The sequence below is a fragment of the Larus michahellis genome, chromosome 1 (genome assembly GCF_964199755.1).
Source record: "Larus michahellis chromosome 1, bLarMic1.1, whole genome shotgun sequence".
NCBI lineage: Eukaryota > Metazoa > Chordata > Aves > Charadriiformes > Laridae > Larus > Larus michahellis.
Genome location: NC_133896.1, coordinates 193,373,508 through 193,401,497, shown reverse-complemented (window position 1 = coordinate 193,401,497; position 27,990 = coordinate 193,373,508). Strand labels below are relative to the sequence as shown.

The 27,990-nt window shown below is 44.7% G+C and overlaps 1 protein-coding gene across 2 annotated transcripts; it reads right to left on the bottom strand.

Moving 5' to 3' along the window:
* Positions 1 to 51: 51 nt before the first annotated feature.
* On the bottom strand, positions 52 to 27,968 carry THSD1 (thrombospondin type 1 domain containing 1). Of its 2 annotated transcripts, none has more exons than XM_074566574.1 (5): positions 27,831 to 27,968; positions 21,352 to 21,498; positions 14,979 to 15,944; positions 6,565 to 6,723; positions 52 to 2,437 (listed from the first exon to the last, which is right to left on the bottom strand). In XM_074566574.1, the coding sequence occupies exons 2-5, from the start codon at positions 21,407 to 21,409 to the stop codon at positions 1,062 to 1,064; spliced, it is 2,559 nt and encodes an 852-aa protein (XP_074422675.1). In that variant the 5' UTR covers positions 21,410 to 21,498; positions 27,831 to 27,968; the 3' UTR covers positions 52 to 1,061. The 2 variants fall into 2 exon arrangements, with proteins under 2 accessions (XP_074422675.1, XP_074422666.1); XM_074566565.1 differs by having other exon boundaries at positions 27,759 to 27,937.
* Between the last annotated feature and the right edge of the window lie 22 nt (positions 27,969 to 27,990).

Sequence of the window (27,990 nt, the reverse complement as noted above, 5' to 3'; positions counted from 1 at the left end):
GGTTAACTTTTGTACTTCACCATTAAGATTCTCTGGGAATCACCAGATGTTGTCAAGCCATTTTATTTTTTTCTTTTTGTTCGCAAAACAGGTATTCATCAAATAAATTTGTTGCTTGTTGGTTTTGTTCATAATTTATTTTGAGCTTGCTGTAGTAGAATTATTGTCAATTTATTTACATTTAAAAAAAAAACGTTTAATAAAGGCAAAGCTTATTATGGAAAGGATGGGTGATTCAACAGTTCTCTCACTGCCTTTTCCAGGTGGTTAAATGCTGCAGTAACATTTCTGTGAGGAATAAAATCTGATCATCCATTTTCTTTGCCCTCCCAGCAGCATGCCCTTTTCTACTCGTTTCCTGCAAATATTTGTACATTACTGTTGTGTTGGTATAAATATCAGCAGAAAGAAAATATCAAAGTCTTGAAGGATGAAAAATGCCCCCGCAATTTTAAATTCACTCCAAGTACTCAGCGTCAATTGTTTGCACTTTCAAGCAACCAGCTAAAAGAAACACCAGCATAAGACTTAATTTGAACAACTATGACGAATCAACGCAGTTCAATAACGACTACCAGAAAAACGAAGAAAGCTGCTCACAACTTGAGATTTGTGTTTTCTAAATGGGAAATGATTCACTAATTAGGACAGATGCTTGAGGATACTGGACAATGGATGCTTTAGGACATCATAATCTACTAGTACACAGTCCACAAGGTTAGAAAGGCTAAATCAGTGGCATTCACCATGTATGATGCACAAAATGTGACCGATTTATGCAATAAAATCCATTGGCTATTCCTGCATCACGCCTTCACTAGCAAGTGCTTTCCCAAGGTATTTTGTGTTTATTGTACACACATACATACAAAAAATAATGATACGGAAGCACTTTCCGGTAATTAGAAAGGAATGCGTTCCCACAAGCCAGACTTAGGGCACTATTCCCTTCTGCTCTGTGTGGAGGGAACACGATTCCCGCTGCTCCTTCCACCAGAAGCCAAGAGATTCTGCAGATCCTCTCCTGCGCAGGCCCCTCCTGCAGGGCTGCCATGAGTCACTCAGATCACCAGCTTCTCAATGCTTAAAGTACTTGTTTCATCCTCTTCATTTGAGCCAAAATACCCAGGGAGGTCGATCATCTGCTGCTCTGCCTCTGTTAAGCCAAAAGTAGTATTATCGTAAAAGGCAAACTCAGGGTCCAAGGGGAAGCTCTGGCACTTGTCCCTTCTGTACTGGGCAGGGCTTACACTCAGGCCTCTCTGGGAATTATCTTTGCCAGCCGAGCCTGTTTCCTTCCGCCACGCACCTCTGGGGTTTGGTGAAGGGCCCCTCTTACTTCGGCTGGTCTCATGCTTCTCAGCTGCCTTCTCCTGACCAGCAGGCTGGCGGTCGGTGATCAGGTCCAGCTTCTTCACCGGGGGACCTGCCCTGTGGTGGCACTTTGCGCCGTGGCCCTGCGGTTCACACCCCGGCACAGTGCTGTGGGGCTGATCCAGCTTTTCACAAGTGGGATTAGCGCTTCTTGATTTTGGCCGCGTCCTGTCCTCCAAACCCTGGTCCCACGTCCTGGTCCTGGAGTTGTAGAGGGGAGTCTGTCGGGGGGTGAGGGTGGACATGCTTCTCTCTCTGAAAGGCCTGGCCTTTTTAGTTTCATGGAAACTGGCTGTTCTTCTAAACTGCGGATTTCTGTGAGAGCCCCTCTCGGGCAAGTCCCCTCTGTTATCCTGGTGCTTGAAATGAGCTCTTCTTACCAAGGTTTGGGTAGGGCTCATTGCAGGATTGGCCTGTGAGAATGGAAAATCCAGCCTAGCATGAGAGCCTTCTCCCAGGAATTTGGGCTGACTGACTGGCTGGTCCAGAAATGGAGATTTGATCCTAAATTTGTTTGCTGTTGCCTCCTCTTGGTTTTCACCACTCAGGGGAAGCATCGTGGTGGCACCAACAACAGTGTCCGTGAGGGGATTCTGAGAGACGTGGTACACCTTGGTGGTCTCAGTCAGGCCTTTCTTCTTCATCTCTTTCAGCTGCTGCTGTGCCAGGCGGTAGCTGAAGATTGGAGGGATTATTTTTTGGGCATTTGGCTGAAAGTTCTCACTTCCAGAGGCATCATCTTCTTGGGCAAATTGGAGGCTTCGCCTGTAGGTCAGAGGAATGTTAACAGGGGCATCCCCTCCTTCAGCGAAGCTGTCCCGCTGCTTGTTTCCTTGGCAAATGTTCTCTTCGTCGGAGTTTTTGCGGAAGCCCGGGGAATGGACGGAGTTTCGGCGGACAGCGGTGCTGCACTTCTGAGCTCTGCAGAGCTTCCTCCAGAGGGTGATAAGAACGGTGGCAAAGATGATGAACAAGCATAAGGAGATACCCGTGATGGTGACTATATTATTTGCTTTCTCGTCCTCTCCTGGCTGGACAGAAGGTGGGGTTGGAGGCTTGATAGCTGTAACAAAAAGAGCACACAGGTCTGTCAGAGTTGTACCGTAATCAGTGTTTTGGTATTTTAGGATGGATACTTAACTACAAGGAAAAAATAACCAGTTAATACAGTACAGGAAGTTAAAATTTGCTTATTTTAGATGACTTATTACTGATGTCTTCAAACTGGCAGGAACAGATATGCTTACTCTAAACCAAGGCTCCCATGGACCTTTCGAATGTAATTATTATTTTTGCCTGTTCTGCCATTTCCATAAGGCACTCCCAAATACGTGTAAAACCAGATAAGAATATTTTCCCTCCTTTATGAAGTACATTGAGATTCCCTGGTGAAAAGTGCCATAAAAGGGGTAAAAATAACCCAACCCAGGCCAGTACTTCAGGTATCACTTTAAAATTATTTTTAGGATCGCTTAAGTGGGTGTGAGAATCGCAGTGAGTTTGGAGAGCAGAGAGGCAGCACTAGCAGGGGCAGTGAAACTTTTCTAAGCAGTCCTCTGAGGGTGCTTCTTCCACCACCACCCAGTGTCACAGCCCCAAAGGACAAAACCCTCCCCTCCACAGCAGGGCCATCGCGGCCATTGCTTTGGTGCCCCTGGTGTTCTGGTACTGACATTCTTCTGTCGTGGACTGGAGATGGGCCTTCAAATGGGGAAAAATACCCTGCAAACTTGTAATGTGAACATCTCAGAGCTTTCCACAGCCCTGTTTAAACCTCTCGCCTGCACACTGCACCACACTACAGACAGCTGAAGCAATGAGAGGTTAATTATTCTTTTTTTTGGACGAGGTCTGCAGCATTTTGGTGGCAGCCCTGGGCAGACAACAGCCCGGCTGATGGATGAATTGCTCAGACAGCTAATTTTAGTATTAGGTAGCACTCATTTCCCAGCTTCTTGTGGCCAAATATCAGCTTCACGAGGCCATGAAAATGCTGTTGGAGGACAAGGCTGCTCAGTTGTGGTTGACAAGAGCTGGCTGCGAAGCTGTGAGCTCGAACTTAAAACTTAACAACCTTCTCCCAGCCTCTAGTTTTAACCCAGAGCCTTCCATCAGGGTGATGGACAGTCTGCTGTAAAACTTGACAAGTGCTCCTGCCCACACCACAGTGACAATCCAGCCATAGAAAATGCGTTTGCAGAAGAGCAAGAAGTAGACACCATGTACTTCCCGTAACCCAAAAGAACACTCATTGAACAATTAGCTGATAGCACAACTATTAGGTGTGCAGGATGCACAAATACACTGATGAACACAGGCCAGAAGGTCTCAGGCCACTACGATAACAGAGTTGTAGGGTGCTGGGTGGACAGGAGACCCATTTCTTTGGCAGCTTGGGACCTGACAGCCCCAAGACCTTTGAAAAATGCTGCCATGGGAATAACCTTGATCTTCATGTCACTCCGAGAGCTCGACATCAGCATAAAGAACAAGACCACTGCCTGCTGAACCTTTTTTGGAAGATCCCTAAAGCTTGCATTCAGCCCAATGCCATCACGCCTGCAGCACGGAGCACTGCTGTTCTGAGGCCCCGAGCAGAGAGTGAGCACGCTGATCCCAGGGGAGAAGGCAGGATGAGCATTTGCCCTGTTCAGTACCACCACAGCAGAGCAATTCCTTCATTGCTCATCCTTCTCTCAGTCTCACAGCTATTTTCTAAAGACTCCATTTTCTATCTGTAATGCACACTGTGCTGTATTACTTGGAGTAGACAGCTAACAGCTGGCAAACAGAGGTTTGAAAAAAGACTTAGTCAATTAGGTTTGCTTCTCTCCACCTTATCTACCTCTGCCCCTAGACTATGTGCTGGTTTTGTTTATTCAGCCATTTGCTCCATCTGCTGGACTAATGACTGCAAACATTGTTATGCTGAAAAAAAGCTTTCCTGCTTCAGAAAGGTTCAGGCAGCCGGGGGGTGGAGAGGAATGACAGTCCCAGCCTGAGATCATACAGCAAACGAACACCATAAGATCACAGTGTCCAGTCACTTCTCCAGCAGCCTGCATCATGTAAGTGATTCTATAATCAGAATGTGAAATGTGGGAGCAGAAGGATTAGAGCAGGAGAGAAGTGAGGTAGTTCCTCTAGATGATTCCACGGCAATGGGTGCAGATGGAGGCCTCCCGTGCATCTGGGTTTTCTATATATAAACCTTCTTTATTAACTCAGAGACCCCACTGGAATTTGAGGATTGTCCAGACCTGCTGAGCGCTGTCAGACAGTAACTCCAACCAGATTGCCATGGGCACATGCACTGCGTATGTGGAGAATAGCTGACCTCTCTGGAAACCATCATGTGCCTTATACAGGCATTATATGACACCTGCATGGAAAGAGTGACACCTCTGAGAAGCATCAGAGCAGAGGGGCCTGTCACTTCTCTGCACACCCAAATCAGGTGTCCAGCACATACTTCACACGCACAGACCCTCCGCTGGGGAGCTCTGTGCACTGGGACTGCTCTCTGAGCCGGCGAGGAGCCAAGCCAAACACTGTGCTTCGGGAAATATCCCTCCAGCAGGTAACAGGAGGCATGGAATAGCACAGCTCAGCATCAGCTTTAGAAAAACACCAGCTACCCCACTGCGTTTCGCTGGTGGCAGCACTGCCTGCACCAGTCTGACAGAGTTTGGCAGAGAGAAGACAACTAGCCCTAGAGCTGGGCATTAGCCTTTAGCTGGGCCCCTAAACATCTGACTTGTTCCTCTCTGCCTACAGTCACAGCTTTATGAAATAAGCAAACCCACAGGGACAGCATTTTCCAGTCATTAAAAACATCAAACACAGAACACCAGACACTGTAACAACAAACTGTTAAAACATGCCAAGTGCTGCACGAACACTGACAAAATGCAATATCTGGCTTGATGGAATGCAATTTTTAATATTTTCCCTTCACCCAACCTTTTGTTCAATACCAACTAATTTCTTACAGTGCTCTACAATACATTTCCGTCCTGCCCATACACTTCTGAGGCATTCAGTCAACAAACACCTTGAAGCTGGTTCAAGATAACACCTCCATCAAAAAAGGAGTCCTCCCCTCTTCCTGCTCCAGCTACACCTTCTCCCCCTCTGCTGCCCTTCCCTTTTCAGTAGCACAAGCATTGCAGTGGCCGTGTGATAAACAACTCCTCCACGTCCCCAAACTGTCCATTTTTTAGCTGGCTCCATTCCAGTTCTTCATGCTCCACTTCTGCCAGCACAAGGCAGTGCATGGAAGCAGCCAAAGCAAAGGGTAAGGCATTGTTAATTTTTTAATAGCTTAAATTACAGCCTGAGAGCCCAGGAGCCTGCACAGTCCCTGGGCACTTTCCCTTCCCCATCCCTGCCCTCTGTGGCACCTGTGGGACATGAAAGCATTGGAGCTTGTAGATCAGCCAGTTTCTCCAGAGACCTCCAGGGCCAAGCATCAGCACCCTTCTTTTCAGCAGGAAAAGAAGCAAAAGTTTTTTGCAAGAAGCAAAAGTTTTCACCATCACCCCCTTAAAACACTCTTTCTCCTGCCCCTCAGCTGGCTGCAAGCACTCGATGATAGTGCTGGCACAGCATCATCCAGCCTCATGGGGGGCCATGCGGCTGCTGTAACCCCCTCTTAACCCCCTCTCGCCTTACAGGAGGTTCAAGTCTCCTGTATCTGCACCCACTTTCCACCCACCAGCACCAGCCTGCCTGCCCTGTCACCAGCCAACAGCGGTGGCAGGCTGGAGCAGGGGGAGACCTGGCACTGCCACCTCAAAAAAATCCCAGAGTGGGATCTCCACACTGTGGGTTCCAGCTGGAACCAGTCTTCTTTTAATTGGTTTTCACTTCTTAATAGGTTTCCACTGCCTGGAGTTTTTGGCCTTCTGTACTGAACATGTTCTTCTAGCCCCAAGATCCCTTCCCCAGCCCTTCCATGGCACTCACAGCACGCAGAAAACTTGGAGCCCTACCTCCAACTGTCCTACAAATGCATGTAGGCTACCGCCCTACTCCATCAACCGCAGGAATGTGACATCCCCCCCACATCAATATGACTGAAGGAGAAATCAGATGCTTCCATTTTAAAAAGCCCTTCTAATAACAGGGCCTTTGCTTTTGCAAAGACAGACACGCGACCCCAGGGAAGAGGACAGCAGAGCTACATACACAAACACTCCTCCAGCGAACACAAGGAAGTCTCCCTCGGTGATCCAGCACAGCCTGGTTTTGCCGGCGAGGAGGTGAGGCACTCTCGGAAGCGCTCACGGACGCCGTCCCCGCAGGTGACACTGCAGGGGCTCCAGGGCTGCCACGGGCTCCACGTTTCTGCAAATACACAAGCTCACAGCAATGAGGAACCCGTCTCCCTCCTTACCTTAAAGACACAGCCATTTGTCTTCTCTTACTTAAAAAAAAAAAACAATAAAAACCCAAACAATGCAAATGGCAACACCAAAAGAGCAAGCAGCATCGAGGAACCTGCTCCTGCTGCCATGAAAGTCTGGGGCAACGCTCCCACTTCTTCTTCCTTTTTTCACTCCAGTGCCAGCCAGTGACACAGTGATCAGTTAACTGAGGCTGGCAGGACCTGCCTGGAACAACAGCAAATGGAAATTAATCCACAAATCTTTGCAATGGGTTTGTAATTTATATCTTAATCCAATTCCTGCCTGACAAATAGTGCTTTTACAGCAGGATAACTTCATTGACTTAAGTGTAGTTACTCCTGATTTATATGATTGTGAAAGGAGGATAAGCCTACAAGGCCCAATGAAACAGCAATATTGGTTCTTCTCTTTATTATCTTCTCAGCACACAAACGTGTTATTGAATCATTCATTTGACAGCTTACAGGTCCCTTTTGTTTTATTGCTTATGGTTAGGCAATTAACTCAAGATGAAATTTTGCAGGTTCATTTATTTATTTTAAGTGGAAGCAGGCTCAGCTTCTAATGCTGCCTCAAATATTATCATGTTTTAATATGTAATGAAATCCCTCTTTTGCTTAGACAACATCCTCATCCAGTGTTCAACACTCAAACTTTACAGAGGCAAGAACCCAGACAGAGAATGGGACCATTCCTGCCCGTATCTGACAGCTGTGACACTGAAGCAGGACCACAACTTTAAATTCCAAACCAATGCAAGAGTCCAGGTGCAACCTTTAAGGACAGATACCCTGGGGACCCTCCTATGGGTGAGCTGAGTCAGTGACCTGGCTTTGAAATGTGACAGAGAGAGAAAAAATAGACCACTTCACTTAACTCCATTTCACTGCTCAGAGATAGAGTGGAAAATCAGCTAAAACACAAAATGTAGATTACATTTGCTAAAGTTTGCTCTTTTAAATAATTTATGGTGTTGCTACTGCCAACACAGGTCATGATCTTTAATTTTCTTACACCGTTGCTTTGTTGCTAGCATGCCACCGAGCTCCTGATCAGGAGACAATTTATGATGTTAAAGGACTAGACAGCATTGTGTGACTGGAAATGGCTTTATGATTTCGCGTTATATTGGTTGCTGTATTGTTCACAGTGCGTTATTATTTTTAAAAGTCTCGAACAAAAATAAACACAGCTGTGTTTTAACAAACATGAAATTTTAACTGCTTTGGACCCTGTCCTACAAATTTTTGTGAGCACGCCGGCATGAATGATGTTAATGTGAGCAGCGTAACAGAACCAGCGGGGCCGCTCTGCTGCGTGCAGGTACTCACCTGCATTGCAGGATGGGGCCCAGAGGTTTTGAGCTTACACTTGTGCTGGCAGCCAAGGCTGTGAAGCATGTGTGGGCACGTACTCGTGCACATCTGTGTGCATACATGTTTTGAGTACATCTGCCTCACCTGATGCAGGATAGAGACGGGCATGGCGAGAAACCCTGGTGGTGCTGCAGTTTTAAGCCCACACAACACCAAGTGACCTCCCCAGCTATTTGCCACTGACTCTACCACAATATTGCGACATCCATAATCCCAGGCTGTCTTTCACTTTGTGCTCTTTGTGCACCTCTCTGCTTTCACCCCTCTGTCTCTGGAGCTGGAGGGTTGCTATCGAAGGGGAGAGGAGCCCAGAGGCAGGCTGAGCTTTTGCATTCCTTCTCCAGTTTGCAGCTGCAGCGGTTCCTAGTAAGGTGTGAAACAGAGCAAGACTAGATAGTGAGTGGTGTTGGGAGGAAAGGGAGTCAGAGGATGCCAAGGACGGGGGAACTGGGGAAGTTTGTTGGGGTAAGGAGTCCCTCAAAGGTACAGAGCCTGGACAGCTGCAAAATCACATCAGCTAGCGAGCAGAGCTATCAGCAAGGGCAGCAAGAAAAATGGCCATAATCAATAGTCAGTCAAGGGCCCACTGATCCCTCTTCCAAAAGACTTCACGGTATCACAGTATTTGGAGATCTCACAATACTTTTCTTCATATGAGTATCATTAAAGGCTCCAGCAGTGTCCCTCATCACAGGCAGAGGGAGGCAGGCTAGCTGGAGAAGCACCCACCTGCTTGTAGACTACTTTATGTGAGCAGCTTGGTGAGTCCCTGCCATAATTTCCAGTGCATGAGTTAGCTCATTTCCCTCTCCACATTCTCTGCTCATTTAAACTTCCATTAATTACAGTCAGATATAGAGCCAGACCCAGAAAGGTTCTGTTTGCCTCCAGTGCTAACACTGGTGACAGTGGGGAGTGCTCAGCAGCCTCCACATCAATGCCTGCGGGCTTCAACGTACAGGAACATTTGGGATAAATAACTTTCTAACTTTGATATCAAATCTATGATGTGTCCATTGCTCCAGGGCACTTTTCACTGACTTCAGCTTCAGCTGAGGGCACAGAGTTCCTTAGCAAAAACACGTGGCATGCATGGCTTTGGGGCTAAGAATATGCGCCTTAAACAGCAGGAGAGCAGGAAATGCTCCAGCTCCCTGAAAGACGCGAGATTTAAACTCCTGCAACTTGCTCTGCAACCTCCTGCAATTACCAGAATGTAAAAGAAAATGAAGCATAGTTTACTCTCCCCCAAGGAAATGAAATTATTAACCTCCATTTAAGACAAACAGATCCAAAGCGCCAGGGGAAAAAACAGAAGGTATGCACTGCAAACTAGCTCTAATAAGTGTGAATTTTTTCACATACAATTGAGGAATCAATTATCAATGTGAAGACACCTAACTGATGAGTTAGTCTGAAATAATTGGCAGATCTGCCAACATGAAAGATAAATGCAATTAACTGTGTTAATTGTTGCTCTGCATAAATATCTCCCCTCAAATTTCTGTGTTCGTAAGACTTTGAGCGTGCAGTGCTACCCAATGGCGCAGTCAGCAAGGGATGCTCAGTATCATCCTTCCACCCTGATGCATGTGATAGTCCTAAGCACTTCAACAAGACCAGTTATATGGGACAAAATCATCTACAGGCTCATGTAAGCGCCTACGCTAGCCTGGGGGATTGCAGGATTTGTGGAAGCTGAGATGAGTTTTTATGTCCTGAAATTGGCTGTACACACATTGTATTAGTGTTTGGATAAGACCTGGGAAAAGACCTTTCTCACCCATTCTGTGTTTCTCTGTTTCCATGGAAATGAAGCCTGGGTGCACTGAAAGGGTGGCATGCTCCAACAGGTTACTAATTTGGACAATGAAAGGACAGGATCCCTTTAAAGGAAGAAAACCTAGACTCCACCTGGGCAAATTACAGTCTTTTCCCCCGTAAACAGGCACCTTTAAGAATTGCAGAGGCACTACCTACAAATTCTTTTTCAGAAGTGAAGAGCTATCCCAGTGAGCCCGTAACACCCAATTTATTCCTAAAATACTGGGGGTGTGGAGATGAAGCATTCACTGACACAGGAGAAGGGGTTGGGGCACAAACCAGCCCTGGCACACCCAGATCCCCTGCATCTGCCTATTTCTAAATAAATGCAAGCCAGGTACAGTTTCAGGCAATAGAGCTAATTGGTTCCCAGATTCTCCTACAGATAAGCAGGTCTGATTCATACAGTCTTATTCAGGGAGCAAGAATTTGATGGAAGTTATATATCCCTGCCTGACCCCTAGATACTCTACTTACTCCTCTCCTCCCTTACTGACCACTTTTCCCTTCAGAAGGTCTTCCCCTACCTTCCTCTTTCCCTTTGCTGGCAACGGCTGCATTTCTTATGCCCTGCTGACCTTTTTTGACAGTTAGCAAAAGTCAGATGAACAAAATTCATCTCTGGTGTCGGCAAGCGCAAGAGAGTTACACCAAAGCTGAAACCTGTCTCTGGAGTGACTAAGAACTGTAAAAGAAAGTTAATTAATACTGGAAATATGAAGAAAATATGCCCATTTCTATGCTGTAGCATTACTGATTCATTTTATCAGTCTCATCCTGAATGTTTCAAGTGGGATACACGCTAGGAAATGGACCATCCTTCTAAGGAGTGCAGAAGTCTCGCTGCTGGGGACACTGAAATCCCAGATGAGCAAAGCACAGGATAAAGCATTGAAAAGAATGAGCCTGCAGTGCATCTGTTGCTGGGTGAGATGATCTAACACAGTTTCCTACCTCAGACATTCAAATAATCTGGTCAAACACAGGGAAAAAATGAGCTGCGTGACTTTCTCTAAGTCACCTGTGTGAAACAGTTAACACCCCACTGAGATGAATGAAGTGACTCACATCTCGCTGTTATTTTTTCACGGGTTCTCCTGTCGGACTCTACATAAAGCTGCACAAGTTCTGGCTCACATTTAATAGATGAATTCCCCACCTTTAATAGATATATTCACAGTCTTAGATAGCACAAGATTTTTCTGCGACACTCATTCTGAAGCTGATGACCTGGGCTGGAGGAGCTGCTGTCCTGGCTCAATCAGGGCCACCGGGAGCCTTCTCCTTCCTACTCCACACACAAGCTGGATTCCTGTTCCACAGGCTGGACTAACCCTGGCTGGGATGAGGAGTAAAGAGCAAGATTGATGAAGGGTCAGGAATATAACTGATGCCCAATCTACAGAAAACGGGTGTGGCAAAATAATCTTTTATCTCATCCTCTGTGGTTTGGATGAAGATAATTTTAATGATTTAGGAGCTTTGATCTTTTACAAGACGGTATCTCTGCTTCATAATAATGGAGCATATGCTAAATGAAGTAAGAACTGGCTGAGTGACAGATTTGATATGCAATTGTCAACAGAAAACCATCACCAAGTGGGAATGCGTTTGGAGAGATTCCAAAGGCATTAGTATAAGGCTCAGTGCTGTACAGTGCTTGCCTAGTTGATGGGAAAATAAATATAAAACCATTACTGAGGAAATATGTCACTCCTGTGATGACATAAGCAAATACTGCAGTTGTATGAGCAATGTAGGTTACTTGATAAGTTAGGATAACTCAAGCAAATTAGATTGTAAATCAGGAAAATGTAAAATGTAGCAAGAAGGAATACGAATTGTACCTGCAGGATGGCAGACTACATATTGAAAGGCTATACACAAAAACACTTCAAGAGGAGTTTACAGGGTAAAAGTTATAGCAAAATTAGCTAATGCAATCAGTGGAGATTAAAGCAGAGGACCACTAAGTAGCTGCTCAAGGGGCACCGGTCAGCAGGACATCAGAACACAGTACCCAAAGCTGGTAACCCTGTCATCAAACAAAAGGACTGTTTAAAAATATGGAAATGGAGCCAAAAAGCCAGAAAATTAACCAAATCCTGAAGAAAATACCTTCCAAATAAAGACTTAATCTTTTCAGTTTATTAAAAAGAACGCTCAGACTATCTGGAAGGATTGAGATGATGTGGATGTGCAAATGCCTTCGCAGGGGGAAGACAGTGGATAGGAAACAGCTGTCTCCTCTAGGACAGAGCAGCAGAGTGACAGACAGTCACTAGAGGATTAAGCTAGATGAGGTTTAGTTATGGAACACAGAGATGCCTTTTTTTAAAAAAAAATAAAATTAGAGTATTGAGAGAAATTAGCAGAAGACTCTCAGTTTTGTGGTGCCTTCAACAAAAGACTGGATAACTCTCTGGAGGATAAATGGCAGTCGAATGCAAAGACTAGTTGTGGGACTCAACACTAGGGTAATTAGATGAAAAGTGATGGCCTGTGCTGCAGAGGAGCCCAGACTAGAGGATTTATCACCTCTCCTTGCCTTAAACTGAGTGAGTTCAGGAAGTCCAAAGCAGAAAATAAGTGACTTGTGGAGAGGCACCTGCTGTGCAGCAGCTGTATGTTTTAGATGAAGAGCTAGCAGGGATCTGGGTCTATGCACAGTGGCCTGCAGCAGGGTGAGAGACACTCCTGAGCCCAGGAGAAGACTTTCCAAAGCAGCTGGGAGGCAGATGGCCACCGCAGGCAGTGCAGGTTCGCTCTACCTGTCTTGGCTTCAGGCTGATGCACCCCTCCCAGAACACCCTGCTCCTTTCAAACGCTGCCTGCGGGCTTTGAAGTCTCGCAGATACAGGCATGAAGTCAGATGTGCTGCAGTCTAATTAATTTCAGATTGACATTTTATTTACGGCTAAGCGGTGTGGTTTCGCTTTCATCGTCTTTGTAGATTTGACACTTCTAACTTGGCAGCTATTGACTTAACTCTGTTCTTCGCAGGCATAGCCTGATTCTTTCGACTGCAGTTGTAAGGATGGTGCTACCGGGGAACCCAAGAAAACAAAGCAGATTGCAGGGAGTCATTGCTTAAGGTGCATCTCATCAATTAAAACAGTCAAATACTGGGCACAGAAACATATCTATGTCATATCCTAGGTATTCATCTGTCAGGGTAATTATGTAGATCGTATCAGTGTAACATACCACTCAAGTACAGAGAAAGAATTACAATTCTCTCTTCCTTTTTCCTTGAGAATTAGCTCCATTAAGAAAATAATATGCTTTCATTTTAAATAGACTTTCTTATGCCAAAGGAAGAGAGAGAGTGCCAACAGAGAACGCAGATGGGAAGTTAAGATGAAGAGACGAACTATGCACTGAGTTTGGCATACGGGAAAAATAGAGGTCATTTATAGTACAGCGTGGTAATTAAAGAGCTAACAGTTTTAGAATTTATGAAATAGTACAAAGTAAGACCACATGACACTAGGAACCTAATTAATATAGGCTGCGTCTGGACTGTGTGCTATGGAGCATGTCCTACACTCCTGGTCTCCTGATGACTCCACTCGGAGACCTGCCCATGAAGCCCAGTGACCCTTTTTTGTCTCGCATTCCTGCACTTCCTTTTCAGGGACACCGGAGTGAGGAGGTGTAGAAAACAGTGTACATCTCAAACCTTTCAACCCAAACTATTTGAAGTGTTTACATGGGAAAGACTAATTCATTAAGCCTGCTCCAAATGTGAACATTTACTTTTCTGCTCCAGGTGTAGGCAACACAACCTAACATAACCCAACCCCAATGCCCTCATGCACATACAGCCCATCCCTCACTCTGGCTGCCTTCCACAAACAAGGGATGAGGAGGACTTTTAGCTCATCTGCTTCCTCTGCCATGCTTCTGTGATTTGTTGACTCTGCCAAACCATGGACTGACACCTCTGAAGCTACGTTTGCATAAGACATATAGATATAAATAAAATGTATAGATATTCCTTAAATAGGGCTGAGGAATGGGTTCAAGCTCTGTCTTGTGATCATACTTAACTGCAATCACTCCCTAACCATGACCACTCATACTCCTGGACATGGCTTTGGCTTCTGCCAACCAGCACCCTCCCAAACCACATCTGATCATGGCTCAAATGACTATATGGACCACAGACTGTCTCTAGCTATCAGTCTATATGATTCTAATCTTTTCTGAGAGGAAAAGTTTAGCTATACGAATGTGACCCATGATCTGCCAGGTGGCCTTATAGATCAGAAAATACACCCTGGTTTGTTTTAAGCAGCAGCAGAGACATGCCTTTAAAGGCTGCTTGAAAAACCTGCAAGCTGTCCAAGTGACCCAATAGTGTCTTTCATTATGGCCAAATCCTGATTCATTTCACCAAAATTTGTGTATGTAAAAACTGGGATTCTAAACTCCTACAGCAAATGGGCTAGAGAACGAGACACCCAGGTGAGGATTCAGCCCATGTTTCTTCTATAGCCATGAATCACCCTTGTGAGATGCCTGTCTCTCTTGACTAAAAAGCTAGACAACTACTTAATGTTGGATCCTTGGCTTTTAGACACTTAAAGGTAGGTAAGACTAATCCTACCTTCAGTGTCTCCAATGGGCCAGATCTACTGCAGTAACTTCTTACCTCACTGAGAGGGCCAAATTTCAATTTTACCCAGACTAGATAGATTATTCAGAATGCCCCACACAGTTTTGGTTGGTACTTAGTGTTAACTTATTGCAGCTGTAAGCTACCACAGTGCCATTTGCTACCAAATGTCCTTGTGTATGCCTCTACATAACAGTCTACTCCGCCTTGTTCCCATCTGCATATGACATTGCAACTATTTTGTCTGGTGTAGGAGACCCAAAAAAGTAGCTATTCAACAGGGGACACCACAATCAAACCTATTTATCGTTACCCATGTTGGCAGGTAAGAGTGCTGATTTTAGCTAAAAGAGGACAAACATCAATACAAACCCATATTCCTTTGGATCATCATACACTCCTTAACTCTTGTTGGGAAATGGCTTCGGTTTGAGAAATTAAAGAAGTCAAAGCAGTATTTGTTCTTCCCCACATCAAACAAAGTGCAGTTAAATTCTGTCCTGTTGTCTCCTGGGTGAAGGGTGTTTTCATACAGCCAAGTTGTTCTTTGACTAGGAAGTTTGAGGTCCTCTTTATAGACGACAATTTTTCCGCTGATAGAAGTGCACGGTGGAGAGACTATGAAGACCTGAACCAAAGTTTTGCATGTTGCTTCTGATGCCACAACCAGTCTGTATCCAAATTTGTGGAGGAGATCTATGGGTCCTATGGAAGCAATGATGGAATGTGTTTCTAACGATTTCAGTAACACAGTGATGTATGTTTCTTGACCAACAGGTGGGCAGTCAAACTCTACCCACTGGGACCTAGAGAGTGGGATTCCTTTGCTAGTTCTAATGCCCAGAGTCCCATCAGAGCTTACTCTTCTGAATTCATAAAGGGTGCTGGTGAATATCACATCCAGCGAAACCACTGTCTTGTTCATGGCACACAACTGCTCATTTGTAAAAAGTCCAACTTGAAGGGAGTTCCCAAGCACCTCTGAACTCTTGTTCAAATCAATGTGAAATACAGGCCATTCCACATGGAGGCTGGACGTGCTTCTTCTGCTCCACTGGGCAGCACTGCCATTATCGCTGGGAGAGACCATTCTGAACAAGAAGTCCCCAGCACTCTTGAAATGGAAACACTCAAACTCTACCATCCCCTGGGACTGATTTGCTGGAAGCTGTTTTCTTGCAATTATCTCGTTGGTGCTGGCATCCAGCAACAGGATGGACAGATGCTCTGCTGACACATTACCACCATTATAGTACTGGTATTCCACAGACACTGTATCATTGCTGAAGGCTACATGACCTGCGCGCTCCAACAGGAGATACTCCACTTCACCAAGAACTGAAAGGAAAACGGTTTCACGACAGTATTAAGAACCAAAGAGACAACTGATATATATACTGATATATAAACTGATATGTTTATCTAACCTACCTTGTGGAAGAAAATGAAAGTATAAAGTGGATATTTAAGAAGTGGTTCTCAAACTTTTTCAAGTGAATCAGTTAAAAAAAAAAAAGAACAAAAGAAGAGGTCCTAGCTGTAACAATTAAAGCTCACTACCTCTCCTTTGTGCAGGGATGTGGTTTGGAGCAGCTCAAAGTCCACTGCAGTAACATGTTCAGGAAGGTTAAAAACAAGGTTTTAAAAAAAAACAAAAAAAAAACAGAACAAAACAAAAAAGCCCAACCCAAAATATTCACAGAAAACCTTATTTATGAGGGTAGATTCTCAATCCTCTCAACTTGTTTCACTTACAGATTCTTAAAGTCCACTTCACAGTGGCCGGCTGTTGCTCCACTTACTTTAGCAAAAAAGGACAGTAGTTTCTTAATACAGAAACATGAAAAATGTCCCTTAAATTAAGTAAAATAGGAAGTCTGCATGATGCTTTTTGAAGCTTCTCTCTTGCTCTGTCTTATGAATCTTTCATTTTGCTCATTTGCATCACAGAGACACTTGAGTGAAAGAGCTGAAAATAACAGTGATGGTGACTGCAGCACTTTTCTTGTCTCAGATGTGGTGCAACATGTCTAAATGACATCATTTCATCATAAATGGCAGAGTCTTTTTAAATGCACTTCTTGCATGACCATGTTTGTGCAAGTTGCCAAATTATCCTGAGACATGCTGTAACTAGTGGGGATAGATGATATCTAAAGCAATGGATTGGGAAGATCACATTTTGGTTCTCAGCTCTGCTAAATTTTCTGTTTGAAACTTAAGGATTTCAGACATAGAAAGGTTATCTGAAAAATGGGAACTGCATACATCTATTTCAGATACAGAATGTGCTGTGAGACATCTTTATTTAATTAATTGTCTGGGAAAAGTCTTCTGAGTCCTGGATGGAAGGTGCTACGTAAATGTAAAACTTCAGTTAAAGCAATCCTTTCATAAGTAGTATCAACTAACAATACTTTGACTTGTAAAATCTGTTACACATGTCTTAAGATTACCTCAAGAAAGCTTTGCTGGAAAAACACTGCAACTGCCAAGCCAAGCACTCAGCAGTCAGGAGTAGCAGGACTCATCTCCCATAATATTGGACGCCTACCACTCTAAGCTTCAATTTGAGTTAGTCACCTTGGATTCACTTTCTTGTCAGCAGGGAACATTTTCAGGAAGAAATTCATCTGACCAGCTATAGACATTTACATCAGGGTGAGGTGCAGTGTGCACTAGAAGTGCCTATTACGCTCCAACAGCTAAAACACATGCTTAAAATAACCAGCTCCCACCACATCCATAAATTCCGAATGAAGGTGGCACACACAGCCTTACACATATAAATCATGCATAACATATATGTGCTATAACTCAGTCTTTAATTGGCATGACTCAGCACCACTTTTTCCGCAATATGCTGCTTCATTGGCAGATGGATGGTGCTCGTTACCAGAGGGCTCTTTTGTTCTCATTCTTCCATGGGTGGTCCCATGTATTATTGACTTTACACCATCCAAAATCCATCCTGATAACACAGAATTATTCATTTCCCACATGGACTCTTCTATTGTGCTCTTATCATAGTATATTAGTGCATTAGAAATATTAATGATTTATCCTATTCCCAAAAGATGAGAGGATGTGACTATTCTTGTCTAGTGTGTTAGGAGCCAAGGCACAGGCACAAAGGTGAAAACTGTCAAGTATCAACTAATTGTGGAAGCCCTAAGAAACCCAGGACGTGATTTTAAATATCATCCAAAGACATCCAAAGCAGGATCCCACTGATACCAGCTGCGGCGAGCACATGGCACCCCAGCAAACCTCATCTCCACTGAGAGTAGGAAACAGACCCTGAATGCCTGTGAAAAATAGCTATGAACTTCCCAGCAATGCATTCTCCTTGTTCTTCACGTTTTGGTTCGGTCATCTGTGCCTCTCCATGTTTTCCAGTCCTTTTCCTACTATCGCTTACTGTCAATATCTCTTGGGTACTATCCTAACTGCATTACCGTTATCACAGCTCTCCAAACTCCTGCCCTCATCTCTTTGCCTTACAGCTCTTCTACCTTTTCCTGTTCTTTGGGTCTGCAATTTACTCCAGCAAGTTCCCACCTTTCTTGCTCACTGCTGGCGTGACAGCAGAGAGCACAGGACGGGCAACTCTAGTGCCTGATATTACAAATGTGTGGGAACTCTGCTGCTCTGGGTTGGAGCATGCACAGTAGTACGTGGGGCTGGCAAGAGGAGCCAGCAGGAGTGGGGGCACGCTTGACCCTTCAGAGAATTTCATCACTAACTCATTTACAAGGACTTCTATCTGGACCAAGTCTGGGCAAATCTTCATAAGGACAGCAGAAAGCATGTCCCAAGCCACCATGAGCACTCTGACATGAAGTTCCCACAGCTGTGTTAGACTTTCCCAGTGAAATGGTTGCCAGTTGCTGGTTTTGGTTTCTTTGAACATGGGCAAAATGATGCATTTCTCTACAAAGGAATTGGCCTAGATTCAACGTAGCTGAAACATTATAAAGGAAAAAGAAATCAGACCATGGCAAAAACCCAACTTCACACTTTAAACTTACAAGAAAAACATTCAAGTGATAGTAACGAAAAGCACTGATGTTTTTACCTACTGCTCTACTGTCCTTACTCTCTTTTAGAACTGTCTTGACTCTCTTGCACTGTTTTTTATTTGGAAAGGCTCAGATGAGAAGAATTAACACCACTGTGCATGTGTGTGGGAGGACTGGAGAGAGGCCAGGGGACTTCCATGTAGCTCCCATCAACCCTAATGGAGATCATTTGGGAAGTGAGGGAAATGAGCATTACTGGAGGATGGCGTTAGAGCATTACAGAGCTCTGGCTGGTGCACCTCAGTTCACAGCATCCTTTCCCCCATCTTTGGTTAGCAACACAGGAAGTTTGTGCCCTTGGACAGCCCACATAGCAGTTTTACATGATGTTCCAAAAAGGCACCCATCAGAAGTAGCCAGCTTCCACCACAAGCTCCTTCAGCTGCCCGCCAGCCTACTGCTCGCGCGTGGCTGTATCACACGCCAAAACTTGGTCCCAGTTGTTTGGACAGCCAGTCGGGGCAGCTTTCAATGCATTTGTATATTTTTGGTAGTTATTACAATGGTCTCCCATTGAATGGAGCCTGCCTGTGGCGTCAACAACCTGCCAGAGGAGTCTTTGCAAGAACTCACACTTGGAAAGATCAAAAGGAAAATCCTTGTTTTTTACCGAAGAGCAAGAAGAATTATTTGAGGGTGCTATTCTGATATTTATTTATCTTTAATTGTGTTTAAACCAACTTGGGTTGTGCTGTTGGCCTATCAGCCACCAGTAGCACACAGCTAAGAAGAATAAACACATCAGAAAAACTGATAAGAAATGAGAATACTGTTTTGTTGTATGTTAGGACTTTTTTTAGCATTACAGTAATTTTCCAGAGCATACTGGATCATTTAAAAAATAGTCTTGGTCTGAAACAAAAAAGTATGAGTGAAATAGCTATCTAAAAACTATGTGTACATGTGATACTCAACAATGTGTATCCGCAGAACTGTCTGGAAGGCTTTTCCTGAATTATGGACTACCCTTTAACTGGAAATAAGGCAAAATATGATGCACCTAAAGTTTGCAGCAGAGGTTTAGCTCTTTAACTGCACCTTGTAATTACTTACTGTGCTATGCTCTATAAAGTTCAGGAATAATAGCTTTTACCTCTGAGTCAACTAGTTGTGAACGCCTACAGGACTGGCTCACCAAGAACCAGTGGATATTGCAATCATTCACCTCACTTCTTGGGTTAAGTGAATTTAATACATACTTTCACCGTGTTTCCCACTCAGTGCAGTGTTCTTAACTTGGCTAATTAACTTTATCTTATTAAAAGAAGAAATGGTACTAAAAGCCACAGACAAGCGTCTCCACTTCTACTGGAATTAAGTTCATCTAAAAGATGGCAATTCTAGGTTTCTTACACCTTCTAGTGATCCCGTGTTCTAGACCGGAGATGGAGCAAGCACTGAGGCTTGAGTAGCTGAGCGTACTTAGTATTCAGTCATTACCTATAGTCAGACTTTCCTCACTCATAAAAGAAGAGCAAACTGCAGACATTTCTCTTCTTTGTAAGACATCTTCAGCCATTTGGTGCGTTAACTACCTGCTACCACAGCCTATTCCACAAGCAGGGACTAAACAATCATTTTTCCATTTTTTCCATTCTATAGACATTTCAGCAGTGCACGGCTTAATCCTTTAGCATGGTTTGACAATGTACTGCAGCTGTCAGAACACTACTTTTAAACTATGAATGTAACTTTTGAAAACATATGTATTATTTAGGAATTAAGAGTCCCATTTTCAAAATTTCTAATTCACTGTGCAATGAGGAATTAATTCCCTTTGCAAATATACTTCCTACTTATTACATTCTTGGAAAAGATAAGACGCCATGCATAGGATGCCCCTCAGCTTGCAGACATCTTACAGTTGTCGAACTTAGATGTCTAACCTCTCTCATTGGCAGCTTACGGTGAGGAGGTGCTTTTTCATTCCACACATCTCAGATTGCAGATGGCTTGAAGCTGCTTTCAATATGTGCTGATTTATTCGTGGACTACTCAAAGGAGACTGATTGCCTCTGACTAGCTGCCTAATTTTACATGACTGAAATTGAATGAATATGAATACCATCCTTTGGTTTATTATACAGTCAAGGAAAGAACACCTCTGTTGTTCTCAAAAGCCCTCCAAGTGGCAGCTTAGGTCCATTGGATGGGGGCTCACTCACTCCTAGAAGGTTGCCCATACTGTAGATGCTTACATCTCAGCCAACCACCATAGGTTCCTTTTATAGTTAAAGGAGAGAAACAGGCAGTTGTACGAGCAGTTCCACCCATCCTGGTATGGATACCTAAAATAGGTCTATGTTTCATGACATTCATTAAATATTATGAAACACGAGCCTTACAAGAGAGCAGAGTTCCAGTTACTGCTTCTAACACAGCCAGTCCCCCAATGATGCCCACAGAAATCTGTTCATTTATCTTGTTTATTCTCTGAGCAAATTTACAGCAGGAAAGGTTCCTGACACTCTGATCTACAGGGGCAGTTTATGCAAGCTGTGTTTTCCACCTAAATATTGCATAAGATCTAGACTGTATTCTGTGCGTACCAGTGGTGGCTTCTGTGGCATCTGATTTCAACAGATCACCTGGAAACAGCACCATCCAAAACCACCATGTGAATACACATCTCACAGTTTTCCCTTGATAACTCTAATACTCACCATAGTCACAGAGCACTACTAACAACAGATTTGAAAAATCTTTCAACATCTGTTTCATTCTGACCAGTGAGATCCCAGGTCCTTTTACTCCTCATGTCCTTCTTCAGCTCCGAAGTGCAGGCACTTTTTTCCCAGAACACCTGAAAGCTAAAAAGTTACAGCTGTGTTGACCTCGCTTCATAAAATACAGGAAGGAAGACATCCCACTAATAAGCAAAAAAAAAATACACTATTAAACAACATTTTTCTCCCATTTACTTAACAATTTCTAATATTGTATCAATGGATCTGAATAAGCACAACTACAGTTCACTGAACAATAAATTTTCCCTCCTGAAATGTCACCTCCTGAACCAGAACAGAGACAGATCACAACAATTTACCTTCGCACTGCAGTAACTGCCACTGTACATGTCTTAGATGAAGAGCAAGACTCATGATAGTGAAATAACAAGTATTTTGTACAAAATGTAACTCTGACCTCAGCACATATTGATATTGAAGAGTTATTGCTGCTACACAATTCATATCGCTTACTGTCAACTGCTTTCAAGCATGAAAAAGACTCAGTAGAAAACTACCATTTTGGTCCTCAAACTGACCTGTGATTCAGGTCCAGTAATATATTTAGTTATTTTGCTAGATTTATAAAAGATCTATAACTGCCTTTTATGTCATTCAGACTGATCAGATGGAAAAGGTGCTAACTTCCACTTTTTCCTCCACCGTTTTTTAAGTTTCCTTTCTCTGCAGCCTTGATAAAGCCAACAAAAAATAAAGTTCCTTTTGGCAAGCTTCACAATTTTATGTCCATGTGCTTTAAACTAGTGTTTATGAGTCTCATAATAATCACATAAAACAGGTTGGAAGCACAATGACAGCTTCAGAAACAGAAGTAGGGGAGAATCTAAAAGGAGAAGATCTAGCTCAAGGGAACCATTCTCAACATATAAGAATTGCTCTTTTGTACTGCATAGGAGCGTCAGTCTTAACTGCGCTCAGCATCATGCAAACATGCAAGAAAGTTCTTGTTCCATAAAGTTTACAGCCTAATTTTATGAGAGAAATCTGGCCCTGGAGCAGACATAAGTTAGAAGCGAACAAAGCTGCAGAGTATAAAGGTAAAACATAGGAACCAGGTATGGTACAGATCAGGTACGTCTTTAGGAATCACAAATGAGATATTTCAACAATTACATTGCTAGACTCATTGAACTAAGAGACAGCAGACATGTTATTTGAAAGCTTTTTAAACTGTTCTCTGTGCCAAGTGGCTGGAGACAATAATTTCTAAGAAAAGACTAACAGCATGGCTTTGCTCAGTAAAAGCCCATTACAATAATAGCTGTACATATCTGAAGGGAATAATCATCATCCGGCCCACGAACTTGACAAGGCTCCAGAAAGAATTAGATAGGGACAGTGATACCGCCGCCACCACCCACCATTTCACTTGATACACTGTAAATTACAGGAAGACAAACCTTATGCCTCAAGACAGGGGCGGGCTGCTCACAGAGGGCGGTGGGGAGCCAGCCCGCCTTCCCCGGGCGGCCCACGGCTACCACAGCAGGCACGGCATCATGTCGGGGATGTCAATTCTTTTCACGTATCATTAAGGACCATGAATCGGTTAATCAAAACAAAGCATCACAGTGGCCCAAGGAAGAAAAAGCAGGTTTCATTTAAAAAAAATAATAATTGCAATAGATGCCTTGGCCTCTAGCATAACTGCTCAAGGGAAACAGCAGAATTTACGTAGCGTTGCTGTAAACTGCTCTGAAATAAAGAGGGAAAAAAATGCTTTGTGGGACACACCGTGATTGTGCTGGATGATTTAACAGCTCCTTTCCATTTCTAGCTTTCCTAGCTGCGTATGTTTCAAATGGCTTTTACAAATACTTCTTTCAGAGAGTCACACTCTGATAGGTGAAATTAAAATAATCCCAATCTCAGCCTAATGAGCGACACATTGCAGAGAGGAAACGAAGCTATGGAAGAGAGATTAAATCCCAGGGAAGAAAGAAGAAAGCCCACATGGGACAACACTCTCAAGTCAAGATAGTCACCTTGCATCTTAATTTGTGCATGTCAGCCCAACCCAGTGTGGTTCCCGAGACAGGGCACCGGTGGGAGGCACGAGAGACCTGACTCCTGGTCGTGTTCCTGCCACTGCCAGGCAGATGAGGTCAGCAAACTGCAGCCTTACTCAGCTCCTCTCTTCCCCACCCCACCCCTCCTGCTCTGTATCTGTAGGACAGACTTTCCAGGACAGGGACTCCTTCTAACCAATCCCAGGGACGGAGCCCTGTGCCGGGGCCCTTGGGTGTTTCAGTAACGCTGATCATTCCTCAGACCAAAACCTCCTTCCCTCTCACCCTTCCCTCTCTGCTATCTTCGCTCACTTGGGGAAAAAGGCAGCACAGGCAACACCCAGGCTAGAAATGGAGTACTTGAAATGGTACCAAAACTAACTTCCAATTAGTGAGGTCAGGTACCACTGGAAGCCTAGCCCGGGGCTCCTTCACCCTCTGTGGTCACTCCCACCTCACCCACAGCCACTTCAGGCCACCAGCTGCAATACAGCCTTTGAATAAAGCTCCCAACAAAGTGTCTCCAGGAAGCCTCTTTTTGCACCTTTGCTAGCTCAATTCTAAGAGCAGCTTTGAATGCAAGAATTGCTGGCCCATTTCTGGTGTGGTATTGCCCCACTCCTCCTCTCTTTCTCCACAGGTTTGTTTCTCTTCCCTTCAGTTTTCCCTCCCTTCCCCTTGCCTCAGTTTTGGACATGCCTAAATTCAGGTTCAGACTTCTGAACTTGGCTCAGTTCAGACTTCTCCCCTCAGTCTTCCCTAAGCCAACTTCTTTCTAGATTTCTTCTCATTTTTAGGTCTTCTTCAAACTTCTCTAATTCTTTGCCTCCTGCCCCCCGCTCCATTAGTTTTCCATTTTTCACACTAGCATAAAATTTTGCTTTTCAAGGCAGACAGTACATCTTAAATGGTTTCTACTCTACCGGGATCTTCTACCTCAAGTTCATTGACTTAATGAAACGAAAAACGATCAAACAGAGAAGGCTATAGGACTTGGAATAATTGGCTTTTTTAATGTATTGCTCTCGAGGACAAGCACAAACTGAGAGTCTATTGTGTAAGACGCAGCAGAAGCAGAGCAACATAAAAAGATGCTTTCTTCTTCCAAGAGACGGTGTAATGGGCTGATTGGAAGTGGAAGACTTCCTCTCCAAAGGGAACTGGAAATGACAGATGAGGAGGGGATAAGCCATAAAGGGCCTTGGAAATGAAGACCAAGAGGCTTGTGTGTAACACAAATGACACAGGAAAACTTCGAGTCCCTGCTCTGCAACAGATTTCCTGTGCAATCTTGGTCACATCACTTAGCTTTCCTGTGTCACTGCTCTCCACTGGAAATAGCACCTCACTATCTGGTATGGGTATTACAAGAATAAATCCACCATGAACCACAAGGCTTACAGGCACCAGTGTCAGGAACTGTGTAAGAAACAAACATGAAATTTACCATTTTATTTACAGTATTTTTTGCAAGTAAAGAACTAACAGAACAGGCTGTATCTACTGACTACTAGAGTCATATATATTAATCTATTCAAATAATGTCCCTATTTCGCTACGTCATTAAAATCATAAAGTGATTCTGTGATCCTTTTGGTTTTACAAACAAAGCAAAAGACCAAACCCAAACCAACAACAAACCACACGCCAACTGGATTTATGACTCCCAGTACTTTTTGCAGCAGTATCCAAGGCCACAGAGCAGACATGACATTTCACAAGCCGGCCACCTCTTCCGAGCGCTGTCACCTGCTGATTTAGCACAGCTAACCGGTTACCAGCTTCATCAGCTGCAACAGCGTAGCATGCAGCAGCTACTCCCCCTTCATATGGGAGATGAGGGGCAAACAAGCCCTGCAGTTAAGAAAGGGCCATCAGGAATTAATCAGCTACTCCATTACCAAGCACAGAGTTTAATGAGAACACAAGCTCACGGCACTCGAAACCTCTGTGCTACAGAGCCTTTTTCCCATGAAGGGGAGTGCTGCTGATGGATCCCATATTTTGCCACGGGTATCCTCAACCCTCCTCCTCCTTTCCTCTTTGCAAATCCCTGGCAAGAGCTGAGCCCTCCCCTGCCCTAACTCCATCCTCCTTCAGGAAATGGAGGGTGGCTTGTCCTCGTGCATCTCTCCCCCAAGTGCAGCCCTGTCCCTCCTTGTCCCCCAGGCCCTGCAGCTCCAGGTGAAGGTGGACCCAGCCACAGTACAGGACTCCCCAAGACTCGGGGCGCATGTGAGAGCGAGGCGGGAAAAGGGCTTGGGGAGGAGTAAGTGGGGGGGTCAGGCTGTGGACTGATCCTCTCAGAGCCAGCCTGCCTCCCCCCGGCACAGCAGCATGTACCCCAGCCACTCCGATGAAGCCAGGGAACCAGTCTGTCAGAAAAATGAAGTTATCTATTGGAATTTAAAATAAAACAAGCAAAATGCTGCCAGAATGTAAAGGGGAAAAAAAAACAATCCCAGATGAAAAACAGTTTCCTTAATAGCTGTCCATTAGTAAACATTTTTCAGTCATATTTGCAACTTGAAATTTGCACAATTCCGGTTATGCATGAGAGGATGGTAGTAAAATAGGCTAGAGATGGAAAAGCCTGAAAAGTCCCTAAATTCTCCCTACCTTTCACTTGAGGAATGCCAAGCAGCACTAACAGCAAAAAGAAATGTGTATCTGCAACATTTCCACAAATTTAAGACATTTTATCTGTATAACAGGAAAGAGATTAATTATTTTCAAACAGCATTCGCTTATTGCAATGTGGGATTAGGCAGCTATTGAAGTGTTACCACCTGCTGGGAATTTCAGAACTTCGCATATAATCCTCTCCCTTCGACATTAAAGAGGGAGCAGCTCAGGTGTACATCACATTTTATCAAAATCTAATCACTGCTGACCAGTCAGAGTGGTCAGGGCCAAAAATATGCCACTCCTCAGAAGATGGGTTTAGCAAGGAAAGTATATATGCAATGTCTGCCACAGCAGGGGGCTAGAGCTGACATCCTCAAAGGCATCTTTCATTCTTATTTACACATCAGACAATTTTACATTGTTATCAGATAATGACTTTGTTAAAATTATGCATCTAAATTCACCAGGGTGAAGCTGACAGTACCAGATTCTCTGTGTGCAAGAAAAAAAACCCCAATAATTAGCTGGTAAAACCTATTTTCGTCAACATTTGGGGTCTGATCTCACAAAATCCTGGGATTTCTCAGCTCCTTTTGATATCAACTCAGCAATTCAAGAGCTAGCTGGCCAGCAACATCTGTCCTTTGAAACCTAAGGGCTACAGTAGACTGAATATATGGATGAGATTTACTTTGGAAAATGTACAGTGAAAATAAGTTTATTAAGCATAAGATTTGGGAAAGTGTCCAAGCAATAATAAATAATGAATTCGAAGAATTAAATACATTAGATCACCCCTTACGGCATAAGGGATGGAATGCAGTCATCCATTCTTTCCTTTCCCCCCTAGATTTCTTAAAAGTATATATATATTGTTCGCTGTTTCTGGAATTCCCCTTTTGGTGAAGTTTAGCTTAAAGATCACAGTATGGGGAATATATATTGCACAGCTGAAATAATCAGAAATACATTTGAGAAGCAGGTCTGAAATATCATGAAGTATGAATACTAAAAAGAGAACTGGGAAGCTGCCTTCTAGGCTTTACACTGAATTTTTGTCCTAGACTCGCACGGTTTCATCTAGCGACAGATATAAAGCAGAAATAACCAAACATACTGAAATTAAAAAAAAAAAAGCTAAAATTAATCCTACGTATCACAGACTCACAAAACCCCTCGAAACTGCTGTACGTGTCGGTGCTACCGGCACTTGGGCAGCGCTGAGGCGGCCGGCGGGACGGTCGCTGCCTCACGGGGAGAGGGAAAATCACAGGGAAAACCCAGGCAGCGGGCAGATGTAAAACCAGAACCCGAACCCACACGGACGTCTTTTGTTTTTTGCTTTTTTTTTTTTAAAAAAAAAAGCCTGAATAACCCAGCGTTAGGGCAAACACCGCAGGGTCCCCTCAGCACCCCTCGCAGGCGGCCGACGAGGTTTCCCCAGCCGGTGCCGGCGGGGCTCCGTGCCGCTGGTCGCCACCCAGCCTGAGGTAGCCCGGGGCTGCCCCGCGGCTCAATCACCTCCTCACCCGCGGCGAGGGGACCGCCGCCGCCGGGTAGCCCACCCGCGCCCCGCCGACGGCGCCTCAGCGAGGCCCGCGATCCCCCTCGCCCGCCGTGCCGTCAAGGGGAAGCTCCGTCCGGGCGGGAGACGCCGTTCCCTTCTCCGCCCGCCACCCCGCTCACCTCCGTGCCGCTGCTGCCCGCGGCACCGGCGTGATCCTTCCCTCAGCGGCCGGCGGGCGGGCGCTCACTCACCTCCGGCGGCGGCGGCGGCGGCGGCGCCCGGGCCGGCCCGGCGGGCGGCGGGGGGAGGGTTAAATGGCGGCGCGGCTGTCAGGGCGGCTGTCAGCGGGGCGCGGGGCGGCGGCGAGGGGAGCCCGCGCCCCTGGCGGCGAGGCGCGGCGAGGCCCAGCCC